Raw genomic sequence first — 18851 nt, 5'->3', positions numbered from 1 at the left:
TGCAACTACTGCACCCTGTTTTTCCAATAATTGCTTGCCTTGCTTCTTGTGCTGCTTCATATCTCTGCAATCAAAGATGCTGCACCATTACTCTCACACACACACACACACACACACACACACACACACACACACACACACACACACACACACACACACTGACTGGATCAATTACACACCGTTAATATAATAGAACAATCCAAAACACTAAGAATGGAAAAAAAACAACATTATAGTATTGTGCGAGTGTGTTAGCTGACACATTTTCTTTATGCAACACATCCCGTGTGTTGTACTGATTTTCTGTATTGTTATTCATCACTTTTCAGTAGTGTTGTGTAATATCTATTACATAATGAAAGTAAAACAAAAATAGCAGGCAATTATCTGGCTGATGAATAGCCATGAATAGAAACACTTATGTTGCAATGAGTATAACTACACAGAGAATCTTCGTCATGTGCAAACAGAAATGACAAAGACGATTACATAAGAGAATTGTTTGTTTCAGGCTTCCCCCCTCCTCTGTGTGGTGTCATATTTTAATGAAGTGTCCCACATTGTGAGCTGTGTGACCTCAAAACACTGGACTGCATGGTTTATAAAAGGATTGTCAGGCAGATGGGATTGTAGGTGTCCCCAAGGTTTAACCGTCATCTCACATTAAATGTTGTTGGGTCTCGTCAGTAACAAGATGGCACTTTTTTTTTTTTTTTTTTTTTGCCTCTAGCCTAACAAGTAACCAAAATACAAGTTAGGGTTGCTGGAGCAGTTTAAAATAAGCCATGACTGTGCAGGGAAGAAAAATTAAATCAAAACAACAACAGAATATTAATGTGGGCTGAGAAAGAAATGAGAATTTTTTTTTTTTTTTTTTAAGGTTTGCGCTCTCTATGCTATTATTCAGAGACAGGACAGTGGATAGAGTCAGAATTCTGGGAGAGGGAGTGAGTGTGGAATGGCATGCAGGGGAAGGAGCCACAGGCCGGATTCAAACCCCAGGCTGCCCGCTTGGAAGACTCTGGCCTCCGTACATGGGTTACCACTTGGAGTTTTGTTTGTAAAAAGATCTACGGGATTTATATTTGTTCATTGTTTTTTATATCACAAATGTGATCATAACACCACAACATTAAAAGCAGAATCACTTATTTGAATTCACTCTGGGAGCTGCTTTTCATTCTTCTATCTATGTATCTGCATTTGTGAAAGTAAACACAATGAGGACGCTTAACTTGATTTTTATTGGAAACTTTTCCCTCTTCCACCCTTCCCACTGTCTGTCTGGGAGGAAGTTATTTAGTTAAAATGAGATTCTGTCTCATGCATATGCCATAAAAGAAAGTCATCTTTTTCACAATGTGTAAATCAATTATTGAAATGTTGTTACTGCCTCTTATGGATGCCTTTCTCTGCTTTCTCTTATTTTAGCTCATGTGGAAAATACTTGAGTAACAGCTGCATTACAGCTGTGCAAAACAAAGTCTTAAATTTGTCTTGTTGTGTTTCAAAGCGGTTAGGGGACATTATACTTGAATTGTAAATGAGAAAGTCTTTTGTTTCATATAGGGAGTGTCCTTTATGGAGAAAGAAGTCCATAAAGTGTTGAAAATCGACCTCATTATGTTTCCGCACTCACTTGTCACGTCACTGACGGTTTTTGATAAATATTGTGTGAATTACAGTCAGAGTTTCCTGTGAGGATGTGGCGTGCATGGTGTAGTAGGATAAATCTTCCACCACCCATCATGACTTGGTCAGCAAATTTTGATTCAACAGTTCCTGCTTTATTGTGTCTGGCCCTGGGCAGGTACAGGGTGTTGTCATGGTAACATCCTTCCGTACAGGATCTGACACCCCTGACCTTGTTAGATGGATGAGAAGACTGATGTACCCGTCCCTGTCGATATCAGCCCTACCATGAGTCATGCCTCTACCTTTTTTTGATGAAACGCAGGGTTGGGTCACCCATAAAAGACAACATTATTCCACAAACCTTTGCTCACAGCAGTATTAATCCTAACAGAAGTGCAGAAACTGTTGCCTATTTTTTTTTTGTGTGTTTGGCTACTAAGCTTGGCTACACTTTTTTGTAGCCATAATTTGTTAATTTGTATTTATCCTCATCCTAAGTCAGAGTCGGCTCAGAAGTACATTTTATCCATTTCCATGATCAGGGTTTTAGGATGTTTCCTCACACTTTTATGTTTTCGTCTGACAATATTATACCACCATTGAAAGACCTTCACACAACAGGCTTCAGTTGTAGTAATAATGTGATCACTGTAAAAGGTTATGTAACATTCAGATTCCTGTGTGATGTAAAACACAAGTCCATGCATCGAGCAATCCTCCACTTGTTATCCTTTGATCTGATGTGAATTTGGTTTTTAACAGCTTACCATGAGAAAGGTGACTGGTCAGACTGGATAAAGCAGATTTAAACACTAATGGATTACCACCTACACTAGATTCATGACAGAGTTAACAAATGTTCCACAAAAGGTTTAATCTCCTATTTCCCATCCTTGATAAAGCAACTGGAACACCAAATAACTGTTGAACCCAGCCATACTTTTTTGTCAGAGGGCTCCCGGTGTGTGTATATTGGGAAAGAACTTCTGCACTGTGTAATTAAAAAAACTAAAAGATGGTTTCCCTTTGCCACTTAAGTTCCTGGGCAAGGCGGGAAAACAGGATGTGTCTAATATGTACGTGCTGGAGCTGATAACCTGAAGCCATGCGTGTGCTGAAGTTTAAAAGGTTAAATGACAGTCTTTGTTTTCTTTCTTTTGTTGAATTATGTGATTGTTTTTGCAAATTGTTTCTGTAATGTGCAGGTTGGTTCACCAAAACAAGAGAGAGCACAAATATGAAACTTGCTTTTAAAACAAGTTATTGCCTACATGTAGTACAGTAGAGTGAATGTTTAGTTCTTCTTTCGCAATGTACTTGTGTATTTGTATACATTCACAAAAGAGTGTGCAAATTGTAGCCGCTTAAGGATGTCCCCTTGTCTGGCATTACACTTCTTGCTTAGCCCATATGCATAGTAGTCTTGCTGAAGAGTCCTACAGTTGTGACTTTTGATTTTATTATATAATTATCCTATGCTTTACTTTCCTGCAAATAAGCACTGCTTCCAGTTGTTGATAAATACCACATCTATTTTAGTGCAATGCAAAACCAAAACTACCAAAAAGGTGTTGATATTTTTGTAATGGCTTTCATGCCATTTGTCAGACTTCAGTGCGTGTGAACTCAGATGAAGCACTTTTGATTTCCATTTTCCATGTAAGTGATCTAGACCCAAGGATTTGGGACACTGAGGTTTTGATTCAATGATAATATCAGTACCTTTATCTCACCTAAGCCTGGTTGAAACAGTCAACAACAACAACACAGAACAGCAATTCAGAAATAAGCTCTCCTAATCCTCTTCACTTCTGCCCCTCTGATTCCCAAGCCTTAAATGTCCAGCTGAGGGTGAGGAGTAAACAGTTGACTGCCTCTAGAAAAGATTGCTGCTGAGTAGAGAAAGTTTGCCACCTAATGGAGATATTTTAGCACTACCCTTCTATTTTATTTTCTCTCTTAAACAGCTTGTGTCTCCCAGTTTCTGCTCCAATGTATCAGTTATACTTTAGTACAGTGTATTGTCATCAAGTTATTTTGCAACTAAATAATTTTCTGTCAGGGAAAGCATTTTGTTCCTGCATGGGCATAACTTTCATGCTACTATACAGTTTGCATTGCTGGAGGTTTTGTTTATATCAATACATAAATCAAGTAAATGTTTTGATTGAAATTATTTTTACTTTTTTTTTTTTTTAAGTTTAATTAACCCTTTTCTCCTCTTCTCTTTTTCAGGTCCAGTTTCCCGAAGATTAGAGGCTTGTAGTGTTCGTCACCGTTACACTACAGTTGGTTCCTGTAGCTGGCTTAATGGAGGGGTTTCCTGTCCACTGATTTAACAGGCTGCCTTACTGGACCAGCGGCCATGTCCGCCTGCAGCACCTTTACCGAGCACGTGTGGAAGCCAGGCGAGTGCAAGAACTGTTTTAAACCAAAAAGTCTGCACTGTCTGGCTCAGAGTAGTGGAAGAAAACCTCCGTCTGAGCAGAGGCCTCAAACAACTCAGCAACAGAATCCACCCCCTGGAGGTGCAAGAGCCAACCCTAACCTTACCAACAACTCCCAGAGGGTTAGCACTGGGTCTGCACGGTCAGGACACTTTCGTCCACCTGTGGCTAAAAAGCCAACTATTGCTGTTAAACCCACTATGATGTTGCCCTGCTCCTCTGCAGGACTGGATTCAGATGGCAACTTACAACGACCACCAAATATGATAGAACCGGGCAAAACATCAGCTTTTACAGTCTGGAATCGCAATGGACTGAATCGTAAGAGACCAGGGGGGCCCAGCAACAACAATGAAGGAGAGGATGGCAGTGAAGAGATTGAGGGTTATGGGCAACTAAGCCCCAGGACCCCTACTGGAAATAACAACAGCAGTGGACTGACAGATGTCTTGAAAGAGATTGCTGGGTTAGGCCCTAGCCTTAGCCCCACACCCTTTTCTGGTTCAAAGGACTTGTTTTGGGGACGAATCAGTAGTTCATACCAACGGTCCTTGGAAAGAGGCCTTCCACCCTCAAGCTGTCTGGCAATGGGAAGTGATAGTATAGGTAGTGGTGGCACTGCTCAAAAACGGGTATCCCTAAGCGATAGCACCGAGATCATCAGCAAAGAGGGTGGTCGCTTTTGCTACCCAGAGTTTTCCAGTGAAGGCGAAGATGATGAAGATGATGAGGATGAAGAGACCGAAAGGGATGATGATGATGATGATGATGATGATGATGATGAACATGAGAGCTGGGATGAAAGTGATGAAGAGTTACTTTCCATGGAGATACGTATGCGAGGCCAACCTCGATTTGCACATTTTCGTGCTGCTACATTGTCACCGGTTCCATTTGCTGCTGGGAAAAAGTGGAATACTGTGCCGCTTCGCAACCGTTCACTACAGCGGATTTGTGCAGTGGACTATGATGATAGTTATGATGAAATCTTGAATGGATACCCCTCCATGGACTCTAATGGAGCACTTCTTCCCTATGGGCCCCATGACATGCAAGGCAGTGGCTTCATATCAAACTCAGAGTCTACAACATCTCCAGAATCCTCTTCATCTCTACCTGAAGATTCCAGAACAACTTCAAGCAGTGGGAGCAGTGCCCCATGTGCTTTTCGAAATGGCTTACATTCACCAATATCTTCTAAGACATCAGTCCCCTGCACTTCCCCTCCAAAAAAGGAGCCTGTCCACAGAGCACTGAGTCCGCTCAAGGTGACTGAAACACACAAAGCTGTCCTTGCCATTAGATTGGAGGATCAAGATGGCAGAGAAGGGATGCCAATGCCCCAGGCTCTCCCAGGTCAACCAGTCACTATCAGTTTTAGTCCCACAGAGGAACAAGCTAAACCATACCGTGTTGTGAATTTGGAAAAATCACTGATCTGTAAGCCTTACACTGTAGTGGATGTGTCGGCTTCCATGGCCAGCAAAGACGAACCAATCCCAGACTCCACTGCAAAACCCAAAAACCTGTCAATGCCTTCAAGCCCTACATCATTCTGTAGCACTCCTTTAGTTCAACCCCTTTCTCCAACCTCCCCTGTTTCTTTAGCCTCCCCTGTGTCTCCATCCTCCACTGTAATGCCAACGTCACCAACATCTGTGGCTCTTCCAAGTAACTCCCGAAAAAAATCAGGTAACATACGCTACCAGGAAGTGTGGACTTCAAGCACAAGCCCTCGCCAAAAGATTCCTAAAGTGGAACTAGGGGTTGGGAGTAATCATGGACCCACCTTCCCTACTCAACACTGCAGTCACAAGTCAGCTCCCACTTCTCCCATTGCTGGGCTGTCTTCCTCCCGAACTGTACCTGTGAAATCCCCCAACTTGTCGGAGATCAAGTTTAACAGTTTCAATAATGCAGGCATGCCACCTTTTCCTATTATTATTCGAGATGAGCCTGCCTATGCCCGGAGCTCCAAAAATGCAGTTAAAGTACCTATTGTTATCAATCCAAGCGCTTATGACAACCTAGCTGTTTACAAGAGCTTCTTGGGACTCAGTGGGGAACTACCACAACAAAAAGGTGTCGGTAGTAGGGTCACCAGCCATACTTATGAAGAGATTGGATCCTCTGAGAGTGTTCAGTCCTCCTCAACAGAGAAAACAATGTCTGGTAAAGGCACATCAGAGAGAGCCTCTTATGATGAGATAAAAGCTTTACCTGAAATAGTGCCAAAAGCCCCAAATGTACAGCCTAGAACCACTACAGACTCTAGCACTGTGACCAGCACTGTGATGAGCTCCACAGTTGGGGCCCTCTCTCCTACTACAACAACAAATTCCCATGCCATTACTGCAAACCTTTCCAAAACCAGCCCCACTGCCAATGTTGTTACACGCACTTGCAAGACAAGTGAAGACGCTTCTAGCACTAACAATAATTCTGACTTAGCTTTGCCCTCTGGGACAGTGGGAAGCCATAGAGAGGAAGCCAGTGCTGTGCTTTTGCAGATTGTGGCCTCCATCCAGCCCCCTCTTTCTCCTCCAGATACACCTTCAGCACAATCCAAAACCCTTAGTTCTGAGGAGCTTTATGCTCTTCCACCTGATGCTATGAAGGAGACCCTCACCAGGCCCAAATCTATCTTTTCTGCAACTGATGGCTGTCTTTCTAAACCAAAGAAAGAAACACCTTCTAAAGTTTTGTCTAAATCTCAAAGCGCCTCTGCGGCTGTCCCACTCTCAAGCCCGCGTTCAGAACCCAATGCCCCCTTCCCCCCTCCTAGGTCAACGTCTTCCCCCTACCATGCTACCAACATCCTCCAGAGACATTTTGGCAACTGGACCAAGAGTTCTGCTTCCAGTTCTCCTGTACGGCCGAATGAAGGAGAAGTAAGTCCAGGTGGAGAGGGGAGACGTATGTCATCAGATAACTCTAAACCCAAACGCTGGATCTCCTTCAAGAGCTTTTTTCGTCGACGGAAAGATGAGGATGAGCAGAGAGAGAGGACAGAGAAAGAGAAGGAGAAAGGGAAGTTGGTCGGGCTCGACGGAACAGTAATTCACATGCTTCCACCACCACCGGTCCAACATCATCACTGGTTCACCGAGGCCAAACCAGAGGATCCCACCCAGAAACCAACTATCATCTTCACTTACAAACCGGAAAGTGGCAGCACCCCTGGTGATGGAGAAGGAGAACTACGAGTAGAGGAGTGCAAAGAAAGCATAGAACTCACACCGGATGAGAGCAAAGAACCCAGACATCTGAGCCCAGGGCAGACCCCATCCACACACCCCCCCGGATGTGATATCATCAGCAGTGACTTCAGGTATGTGTCCCAGATTTACTGAGTTTTAAAAAAAATGTCAACACTTTTCAAATAAACAAAAACAAAAGATTCACGATCTTATTGATGAGACAAGTCAAGAAGACAAAATACAACAAACACGTCAGGATTTCTTAACAGAAAAAAGCATCAACCTCTGTATTTTATATTGCTTTTACACACATACTCTTTTTATATCCTTTTGACTTAAAGTCCTGAAGTGGATTTTTTTAATGAGCCTACATAATTTGCACCTTCTTTCTACATCTCCTCTTGCTGATGCAATGCTGCATTATTATTAACCACGAGCATTCATGCGACCCACTTTGAATTAAGACTCTAAACCTTTGCCTTCTGCTCCTTGAAATCTCCAGGGATGCTTCTCCAACTATCATACACATTACTAATCACAGATTCTAGAGGTGTTTGATCTTAATTTGGCATGTCTGCTCGCCCACTTGCCCAGCCGTCTGAGTAGGCTGTACAGTCTATGTGGTCTCTTTGCTAATGTCATCTATTACTTGAACAGCAGGCTCTGTCTCAGCAGTCCTCCCTTCAGGAGGGGACCCCAGTGTGTTACAAGTCATCCAACAGCAGTACATCCAACTTTTACTCTATTAATCACGCCTCAGATGGCCTATTCCTGCCTCAGTCTCAAACACACACACACACACACACACGGCAGTTTAGTATCCCTGCATATTAATTTAATTATTTGTCATTTACCTGCTATTGCCCTTTCTGTTGAATTTCTTGCTGCAAGTTTCCTGCAGAGTGAGTAAAAGTGGCAGACAGAGATAACCTAGATGTGACTGATACTCTGTATTTTCTGCATTTAATCATAAGCACATCGGTGCTGAATGTGACTTCTTTTTCTAACAAACCTAAGTGCCCAGTAGTGCTTAATGATGGTAATCATTTAGATGGATGCTGCAGTGGCCAAACAAAAGCTAATTCTTCAGGATAGCCATGTACTGAAGGTGCTGTTACTCATGTGGGGTACAAATCTTTACCTAGCTAGATAAATATATAAGCTGAAAACATTCCTGTTCCTTTAGTAAGCCACTCAAATAACTATTAGCCATAGCTCCTAAAATCTGTTTGCTTAGCATCTCATCTCCCATACAGTTGACCTTTAGTGCACCTTTTTTATTTATTTATTTATTTTTCACACCTGATCTATTAGACTTCCATCTTACCCTGTCCTTTCTCATCTTGTTGTATCCCTCCCACCATTTATATCATCTGGATTGGTTTGAAAGCGCTTGGCTTTACACAATCACATCCACTTTGTCAGGTAACTTTTTTCTCCTCTTCAACTCCTTCCTTCCACATTTTCCACCATTCGAGCCTGAAGCACTAAGATTTCTTGAGTATTTTTCTCCTTCATCCTGTCAAGAGCTTGGCCCCATTCTGTCTCTTTTCTAGTTTCCCTGCTTATTTTCACCTCCTCAAGTTTCAGCTCTAGTTATCTTTTCTTTCTTTCAGACGTTCCTGCTCTCCGTTCTCTTGGTAACTAGCTAACTTGGTAAAGTAATCAACTAGGCTCTGGTTTTTTATAAATTCAGGATGTTTTTGCTTAAATTGAGTATATAATGGTCTACTGTTGATATTATGGTTTGCTACTCAAACTTTTTCTGATACTTACAGGTCTATAGACAGAGAGGAAGTTGGTGTCCTCACCTTATTCACCCAGATAATGGATTACTCATATTAACAAAGTAGGGTTTTATCTACATCCTCTAATCTAAACTGATTAGGTTGATTCAAATCACAATATAGCTTTACCATAAGTTTACTATTCAGAGCTGATTTCAGCAATCAGAATGGGCTGAGGCAATATTCCTCTTACTAAATGTTTCTCCATCGAGCAATGAATCAGGAACATATCCATTTTAAAATGTAAACACTTGTGGAAGTTTCATATTAAAAAAGATAACCTTATTCATTGTTTAAGCTGTTACTAAAATAGTGTCAGTAGTTTAAGGAAACTATAGTAAATAACAAATCAGCCTATGAGGAATCCTACTTTCCACTGACCATGTTTCATAGGTCACAATTAGACACTTCAAGCATTTGATCTTTGGTCTTCCCTGCCTTATTGTCCTTCCACCCGTCTCTCACAAACATCCTTTTGTGGCCCTGCTGTCGACACCTGTGAGATTGTCAATAAGTAACTAGTTAAGTCCCTCAATGAATTGGCAGTAGTTCACAGTGTTACTCCACTGTCTATGTCCTGCTTATCTCCTATCTCGTATTGGAATGTGTGCTGTTGGTGTGTGCATGAATGCCTGACAGACAGTACTATAATAATAAATGTGTAACAGCTAGGAAGCCTTATTTACTAAATTAACTAGTCTGATTGTTATTGTCATTACAACAGCCGTGAACACTGTAGATCAGTGATAGTGTCTTAAACCACAAGGTCGCAGGTTAGATCCCCAGCTCCTGCAGCCTCATGTCCGATGTGTCCAGAGTTATGGAGATAAAAGTTATTTAAAAAAATATATATATATTTTATATATTTTTTCTATTGCTGGCAGATGGGAGTTTTTGTATGACGCATAACACATTTTCTTCAATTGTCTTTTGCAGTAAGTGAGGTTACTTTCATGTTACAAAGGCTTCTTAGAAACCTAAATCGTCCTTGGGTAAACAGACTTGTGGGTCAGTGGTTACACGTAAAGTAACCTGCCACTCAGGTCATTCTACCTACCTTTTGTTTTGATCGGCAGGTGAGGGGTTAACCCTGCAGGCTTTTCTTTAAAACTGGAAGCAGTTTTATTGGCTAACAGTGGGCGTGCTCTCCAGCGCCTGACAAACACACATTAACCTTAGACAGGTAAGAACACTCAAAAGAGTGAGGTAGACGGGGAAAGAATTTACGCAGCAAAAGACTTTGATTCTCCACCACTGTTCAGCCTGGATTTCCTGCTCTACCTAGAATGTGAATTCACCTTTACTTTGTGTTCAAGCTTTCCAGATGGGAAGCTGTGTGAGCAATAACAGTGGGTAAGAACTGAAATCATTTTCTGCCATTTACTTCAGTATATACCTGTGACCTCCAGGCCATTTAAAGTCTTACTGATGAAGAATGGAGGAGATGTTTGTTTAGGTGTAGTGATTGGTTTTTGGTTCACAGCTTGTTCATTGCATACAGCAGAGATTTTTGAGAAACAGTGAAATGCAATTGAGCAGCTTCATGCTGTTAGAACAAGTCAGGTCCTGACATTGAAACATGTGGCAGCCATAAAGGTATTTATTGTGTCAAGGGCCGTAGGAGTGAATGTACACTGATGTTTTGTTCATACGGGATTAAGTGCTGGAGATAATCTACTTTTTGATTTGGTGCCATTTTAGGCAGTTTTAGATAACAGTTAACTTATTGATATTGTGGTTTTCTGTTTGAGTGTTAGTGTTAATGTTGTGTCAGATGAAGTATGGTGTTTCCAAAATAGAGGAGAAAACATGGTGAAAATGCACTAGTCAGAATGTCAGTATTATTTCTTTTGTCAGCATTTCATTCTTAAACATTGTTATATGTGCTTTATTAGTGTGTCTTTATGCCTTTAGATTTCACAATGTACTTCCTCTTTGTTCTGTAATTGACTTGCAACAACAATGGGTCTTGTTTTAATCAACTGTCAACTCCAAGTGCTAAAGTAATGCACTGAGGCGACTCCAAGGCTATCGATGAGCTCTCTTTTAAAGAGACACGTTTAAAGAGGGTCTCTGCTCTACAAAGACGGATCATAAACATGTCAGATCTGATGCTCGGCTCAGACACGCTGCCCCAGGGCAGAGACAGACATGAGCTGCTCTGTTTTCTTTGAGAACTATTTTTCTTTCAAGTCTTGATTTATAGTTCGATGATCTTACACTGGAAGTAGAAACCATTTCAGATAAATATTCCAGAGGTACCTTTGCTATGTACAAAGTTTGGATTTATATTTTTCATTTTAAAATCTTGTAGTCTTCTTTTGGATTCAAATATAGATTTTTATTATGAAATGTTGTTAATATTCTTTCTGCATCACCATTTCAACACCTCATATTTTTTATCTAGACATATACCTCTCAATGGTGTATTCATTCTGACTTTGTGAATGGCAGCAAGAAACTTTCCATCTTGTTAGTGCTTCATGGATTTCTGCTTATTATACTGTTGAACTCGAATGAAAGAGGTATAGACATGCAGCAGATGGACACAGATCTCAATGAGCTGTTTCACAACAGGGACTTTTACCAGTGATCACATACGTTAGTGATATTAGCAACATGTGTAATCAGAATTACTGTCAAAGGAAGTGACTCATCAGTATTAAATTCAGTATAATACAAACATCACTGTCAACCTGCCCCACCCACAACAACACCTGCGGCTATATAAAACCATCTCTGTGAACTTTTTATGGCCTCTTTTATTTTACTTAGAGTTCATTTTCATGGACTGGAAAGATAAATAGATAAGAATATTTAAAGGCAAAATGGCAGAATTGTAAACACTATTTATTAATAGTTATTAATAATTTAAAAGCCTTTGAAAAAATGTTAACTAGATTTCCTTACTGAAATAACATTTGCAAATAGTCTTTTAAAGCATTTTAAAAGCTGCATTGTGAACCTCTGTAATTACTTGTAAGCAATCCTCTTCCCTTGAGCCTTTGCTGGCACATCACTGGCCCTACATGCAGCTCAAGTGGTGAAAATCTTCACACGGTAACTCTAAATACAGACTGGTTTTCAACAGACATGTCAGAACATATTTATTTCTGCTCTACATTGCAATAAAAGTACGATGAGTTCAAGACCTCATGGCCAGTTGTGATCATGTCACTTCCTTAGTGAGACACATACAGTATGTGGCAGATTGCCGCCACAACTCACCACATCTCTGGCAGCAATGAGCCACAGTGTTTGACAAGTCTGTTCATAGCTTCCCCGGGGCTTTCACACTGTGATTGGAGTCACTGTGCAATCTCAAGTCTGCAGTGTTAACACACTCTGAGTAACTGTTAGATATGACCCAGATTTCTAGTGCCCACAACTCATTTCAGGCCACTGTCATTTCCTAATGAAGTTTATGACATCCAGTCGTAATATAGAGCATTGTACATTCATCAACTCTTAGTCATTTTGAGCAGCAGTGTTTCAACACAGACATAAAACTCAATAAAACACTAAGAGGACTGGCATCAGTGTTCATAATGCCAATCCCCATAATGCTCTAATTAATCCTTATGAGGGAGGGAATAAAGGTGAGCTGATGGAGAGATTCAGACTGAATTGAATTATTGACAAAACTTACCAGAAAGGATACGTTTCTCTATGTTATTGACATCCTGTGATAAAATCTACCTGTCATCCACAAAATGAACAACCACCAATTGAAGCTCTGTTCAATAGCAACTCGTTTATCTGTCTTTGCAATAGACCTCACCATTAGTTTACTGCTCTGTTGTGACTTATTTTGCAGAATTCGGCCTTGGCATCAACAGATTTAAGAGCCAACTGAAAAAAGTGGATATATATTTTCAGAGTTTTTAACCAAAGGCAGAAAAGAGACGAGCAATTTAAACAGACTGTTAATGGAGAAATCCCTCGACATTTTCATTACTAATTAAGGCACTCCTCTCTCTCTTTCTCTCTCTCTCTCTCTCTCTCTCTCATCTGCAGCCAGGTACCAGTCAGTGCTAGCCATGCCAGAGATCGAGAGCTGCCCGGTGCCGCCTCCCTTCCTGCCAAAGTGAATCTGGGTCTGGTGCTTGGGGAGGGCGAGGAGGGCCATGCGAACCAGGGTACGACACCGGCCTCAGCCAGCGAAGGCACCGCAAGCCTCGGAGAGCCAGAGGAAGAGGATGGGAATAACTCCCATCACTCCCACTCTACCGCCTCCAGCCAATGCAGTGCCACGTACAGCAACCTGGGTAAGAAAGAGACACGCGCAAGAGCGTTTCTTTGTTTTCCTTTGGTGTGTTTTTGTGCTCAAGGCTGCTTGAATATGGCTTCAAAAATGTACCTTAAAAATTACTTTACTGTGCTGTGTATCAAAGTACAGTTACCAAAAAGTCTCCTACAATATAGTACACTATGACCTCCACTACCTTAAACATGAACTGGTCTTTAGAGATTTTCATATCACGCAATTAGAAATAGCGGTGTGAAATCAGATGGCTAAATAAAAATGTATAAAAATAGCTCTACATGGCTAACAACTCCACCATGTCGGGCTGCAAATTGTATTTTTTGCATCCATTTCATTGAATCTATTAGAGTAAAATCCGGTGAATGAAAGGTTTTCCCTCTAAATAGTGCACTGGGTCTTATTCACCAGTGTGACCAATATACCAGAATGAAATGCAAACATGCCGTCATTATCATGAGTGCAGCCGCCACCATCACCTGCTTAACGCAACCTGGTCCAATTGAAAATTCCTCCCCTTTCATTGTGTATTGCAAACTGATTGCACACTGTGCTGGGATACATAACGGCACAGACCTAGCTGGCCGCGCTACTTTTTAACATCTTTTCCCCCTCACAAGTTCATAATCATGCATTCTGTGGGTCTAATTTTCACAACTTTCACTGTAGGATAAGATCTCAACTACCATACTGTAGCTAGTAGGAGTGCAAACTCCACAAAGTGAAAACAGGTGGTACTAAAAGAGCCACACAGCTGCACAGAATGTGCATGTTGTTTACTTTGCTGAACAATAGAATCGCCCCGCTGGGAAACCACCCAAAAACAGACTGCATCTTAAATACCTGTGCAACTAATATTCTGAATTTTACGGAATTTAAATTGAGTTTATTGAAGTATCATCTGCCTGTAAAAAGAATACAGTACTGAATGTCATAGATGAACATTTCCAGTCTGACAATTTTTAGATTTCACTTTTCCCTAACATCAGAACACCTTCACATGTGACAACAAGGTATAATTTATTCTCTGCTAAAAACAGCCAGACCTTTATTCTCAACACATCCTGTCCCCCACAGCCCACAACTTGGAATCTAAAATAACTTAATAACATGTTATTTCAGCAAGAGGTAGAACCCTTTGCCTTGAGGTGGTTTGTTCTCTTATATGTAGAGCTACTTCTGTCGCTGTTGGGCTGTGACCATTTCTCATCAGGACCATTTGCTCTGGAAGATTCATTGGATTTCAGAATAATATAGTGGTCACTCGCTTACATTAATCAACAGAGGAACCTTCTTCTAAATTCTGTTTGTATTGTTCTGTCTCATTACCTTTGCTGCATTTGGAAAACCATATTTGAGATGTTGAGAGGAGCAGAGCCACGCTAATGGACAAATTACAAGAACATGTACCACACAACTGACCGCAGTGTTGCTATAAATGATCATAAAAGCTTTTATCTTCTTCATGTATCTGACACTAATTATGACCCTTTGTCTCTGGTCTCTAAATGGTCCAAATGTTCTGACACTGCTTTGTGCAAGTCAGGTTTGCAAAAAGGCATGAAGATCTTTGGAACCTATTAATAAATATTTCAAGCCTTGACCCATTCTCTCACACGACTCCTCTGCACAATTCTAATCTTTTATCATAAATAAAAACAGCTTCTTATTAGAACAAAATCTGTTTTTCCAGCATAAATACCTGGAGGAGTCAGAAAATCAGAAAAAAAGAGAAGCTATTTAGAAAGTAGAATCATGCACATTTGTGTTGTGATTGTACATTCTTGTTTTTGTTATCTATTTCCTGCTGACTTTAAATCATTAGAAGGTGGAGAATGATGTATTTATAACGGATATAATGTCTTATGTACCAGTATTTCAAATTGAAGAATTCCTTCACAGGAGCTTTAATTCCTGAAGAGGTTTTCCCAGCAGAGAGAGTATCTAATGAATAACAAACAGGCCTAAATACCCTCTCTCTGGTTAATAACACCACTACAGACTGCAACCTCACTCTTCTAGAGTTATAATGCTCCTCTGTTGGCAGTAGACATTTCAAAATTAGAGTTTTTCAGCAGCTCAGGTTTACATGTTTGGTGATGATGGAAGGATGAGCACATCAGCGAGAGCAGAAAGTGAGAGGCAAGCACATCTGTCAAACATAGCTGGCCACTTAAAACATGAAGCCCTGTGTGTGTGTGTGTGTGTGTGTGTGTGGGGGGGGGGTGAATCTCACTCTGGTACAGTGGAAAGGTTGACATTGTGGGTTTGTGGAGCAGATGCAGCAGTGTGTTAACACATTATAACAGGTGTGTAGGTGGGTTAAGGATTCATCAGAGGCAGCATTGTTTTAGGTTTGGAAGTCATTCTTAAACTAACAAGGTTGTTTTCAGGTTTATTGGCTTACTATATCCTGTGTATAGTTGATTTTGAAGCTGAGGATGCTCACTGACTCTGTAGTTGGATACATTTTGAATGGGTTAAAGCTCCCTTAATTACGCATGAGGAGCTTCCTGCATTTTTTTTGTTGCATACTAATAATGATGTAAGGCGGGAGAGTATATTGGTGTCTACGTCATGTTTCTTTGGGGGAATGTTTTGGTCTTAAAGTTTAATATCACAGCCGCTGAGTGTGTTGTCTACTTATTGTCTTCTCTGTATCTTGTCTACTCTACATGTTGGAGTTACACAAATAGAACAGCTTTGCCTCGGCTCTCTCTGCTGTCCACTTTCAGCTCCAGTATTACTCCCTGTTCTCACATTATAAATGAGAATCATGTTCACTTAGCAAGCATAAGTGTTTCTCTCTCTCTCTCTCTCTCTCTCTCTCTCTCTCTCTCTCTCTCTCTCTCTCACTGGCTGTATATACAGTTAACACACACACACACACACTTGTGTGTTAATCAGAGCATCAGCATGCAGTAGGAGGCAGAACACTCCCTGCCTCACTCACTGAGAAATCTCCAGTGTTGGTGGAGCGTTGAGCCTGCCTGTTGGCACCAGCGGCTCCGTGCAGACTCTCAGAGATGGAAGCACAGCAAAGCATTTCTCTCTGCCTCCCTGCACAGCTGCTGCACTGCGTTTACCTGAAAACTTTGAGGCATTAGTGGAATTGAGGTAGGCTCTTTTTTCCTTATTTTTCCTCACATCTCTCAATATTTGTCTCTTTCATCACATTGTCCCTTGTTTACCTCTACTGCTCACCTTCTCACCTCTTAGTATTTTTCTCTTTCTTTGTTTATTCCCTCACTTTTTCCCACCCACACCTCTGCTCTCGCTTCATTCCTCTCCTCTGTTTCTCTTTATTCTACCCACCTCCTCCATCGCCTCCTCTTTTTACAGTTAGTTTGGGTGCAGCACGAGGACTGAACTGTAATCACTCATCTTTGGCAACAAGTTTCTTCATCTTCTTTCAAACAAATTCTGTGATACACTACACTATGAAGTTGTGAAAGATAGCCTTGATGTTGTTTTATTTAATACATATCGAGGGTATCAAATAATACATTTTATTTCTGTCACTTTTTAATTGAATTTGAACGAGTTGGAATAATCTTCCATCTAAGAGAAGACACCGACTCTTCTCGTGTGTTGTGTAATGTGACAGTGTTCATGTGTTGATACTCGGATTTGGATTAAGGAAAGAAATAGCAGAAAACAAGTAGTTGTATAAGAAACATGAGGTTTTTTGGTTTAAAGGAGATTAGAGGGGGCGTCGGTAGCATAGTGGCTATAGTCTATAGTCCTCCAAGCGGGTGACCCGGGATTGATTCCGACCTGTGGCTCCTTTCCGGTCATGTCATTCCCCATCTCTCTCACTCCCTGATTTCCAACTCTATCCACTGTCCTATCTCTACATTAAAGAAAAGCCCAAAAATAGATCTTAAAAAAAAGGAGATGAGAGAGATTTGTGCCTGTTAATTAAATCGCACACAAATGAAAAGATATAATCTTGAAAAACTGAGAATTTTACACTTTTTTTTGGATAATAGTTATCTGCAACTTTTTTTTTAATCTGTCAAAAGAAGATGGAAGATGTAAACTTTTCCAGCGTCTCCCTGTATTTTACGCAGTCCTCAGATTAAATATTTCATAGGTTTATAAAACACAGATTTGTGTATTTTTCAAATGTTTAATTTAAATTATTTGTTGGAATACTTTTTATTCAGAGAATCCCCCACGGGGGCAATTTTAATCACAAATACTTTAAACAATGGTGTAGAATTTGAAATGAAAATCAGACTGATTCGGTGTTATGTAATCAAGTTAAGTCACAGCCACATTGCTGCAACAGAAGCTCCCTGCGACTGGACGAGCGAGACGCTTGTTTTCCTGGATGGATTACTGCAGATTGGAGGAGGAACACATTAAATACAGCCGTTCCAGGGAGGATTATCGAGACTCATTTACTTTATCCAGACTGCTCTTTCTTAAGGCTGCTTTTGCTTTCCTAAGACGACGGCAGCGTGACACACACATGAGGGGTTACTCTTAATGTGTAACTAGAATTTTTAAGAAGAAGCATTTGAACTGTGCAAAGAGAAACGGTTTGGTTAAGCAGATGGATTTACCACTGGGAGGAATTGGAGAAAGAAGGCAAAAGGGCATCTTTTAACACTCAGGATCCTCTCATTGGTATCCTCAAAGAAATTGGGGTGTTCCCTAATGAGTTAAAAGCTGTGTGGTAGGGGATGTCTTTGACCTTGTTCACCCACTTAAATACATTTCAAAGACTGTTTCATTCCCACTGTGTGAGCTACAAGACACCTTTGCTCCTTTCATGTTATCAGACACGTGTTTGTGTCCCGTCTGCCTCTGTGGTCCTCAACTCCAGAGAACATCCAGGGAGTCCAATCAACCCCTCTGTCATTCAATTCCCTCCCACCGCCATCCCAGGAAAATAAGGTCACTTGGAGCCGCTGATAAAAGTGCTCTCCATGCTGCCTCTTAAAGCCTCGCTGCAGAAGAGGGTTGCAGATTGAGCCAGGCAGCTGGATGGTTAAGGGGAAAACTTGTGCCCAGCTGTCCTGCTTTCTGGATTGAATTCTCCTCAGGGCCACCAGCTCCTGCACGTGCTGCAGCACTCAACCTCGTGCCGGCCTCTCGACTTTATGAGATGGAGCGAGCCAGTGGGCGGCTGGAAATGACATGTGGGAGACTCAAGAAGCCTTAATGATGCTGTTGATGAAAGATTGGTGGAAAGATTTATGATTTATGCGCCTACATCTTCTGATTCGTCTTTTATTTCCTCAGATAACTGTATTTAATTTAGTGCTTTCTTTTACAAATCCCTTTTATCTGACTATTATAATCAGTCTTGAAAGCTTTAATAAAAGCTTTAATTAAATGAAGTACCTTTTAAGCACTCAATTTCACTTAATTTCTCTGTTCTTGATCTTTTTTGCAATGCTTTTTCCTTCCACATCAAATATAAAATGCAAAACAGTCCTCTTTGCAGCAACAAGTGGCTAGTTCTCAGTGAACTCACCAACTTCAGGTGTGTGCTTTGTTTCATCTT

General features: G+C 41.0%; 2 protein-coding genes across 2 annotated transcripts in view; both read left to right on the top strand.

The window, feature by feature from the left end:
• Positions 1-18851, top strand: part of cat (catalase) — a 111679-nt gene that overhangs the window by 39335 nt on the left and 53493 nt on the right. The window lies entirely within an intron of this gene.
• Positions 1-18851, top strand: part of peak1 (pseudopodium-enriched atypical kinase 1) — a 103942-nt gene that overhangs the window by 74771 nt on the left and 10320 nt on the right. Inside the window, exons 4-5 of the mRNA XM_061035908.1 lie at positions 3871-7413; positions 13087-13337. Coding sequence (XP_060891891.1) covers positions 4001-7413; positions 13087-13337 — 3664 coding nt within the window. The 5' untranslated portion in view covers positions 3871-4000. The remainder of the gene's footprint in view (positions 1-3870; positions 7414-13086; positions 13338-18851) is intronic.

This window comes from Labrus mixtus, chromosome 4 (assembly GCF_963584025.1).
Source record: "Labrus mixtus chromosome 4, fLabMix1.1, whole genome shotgun sequence".
Taxonomy (NCBI): domain Eukaryota; kingdom Metazoa; phylum Chordata; class Actinopteri; order Labriformes; family Labridae; genus Labrus; species Labrus mixtus.
This window is presented reverse-complemented; position numbering and strand designations above follow the sequence as displayed.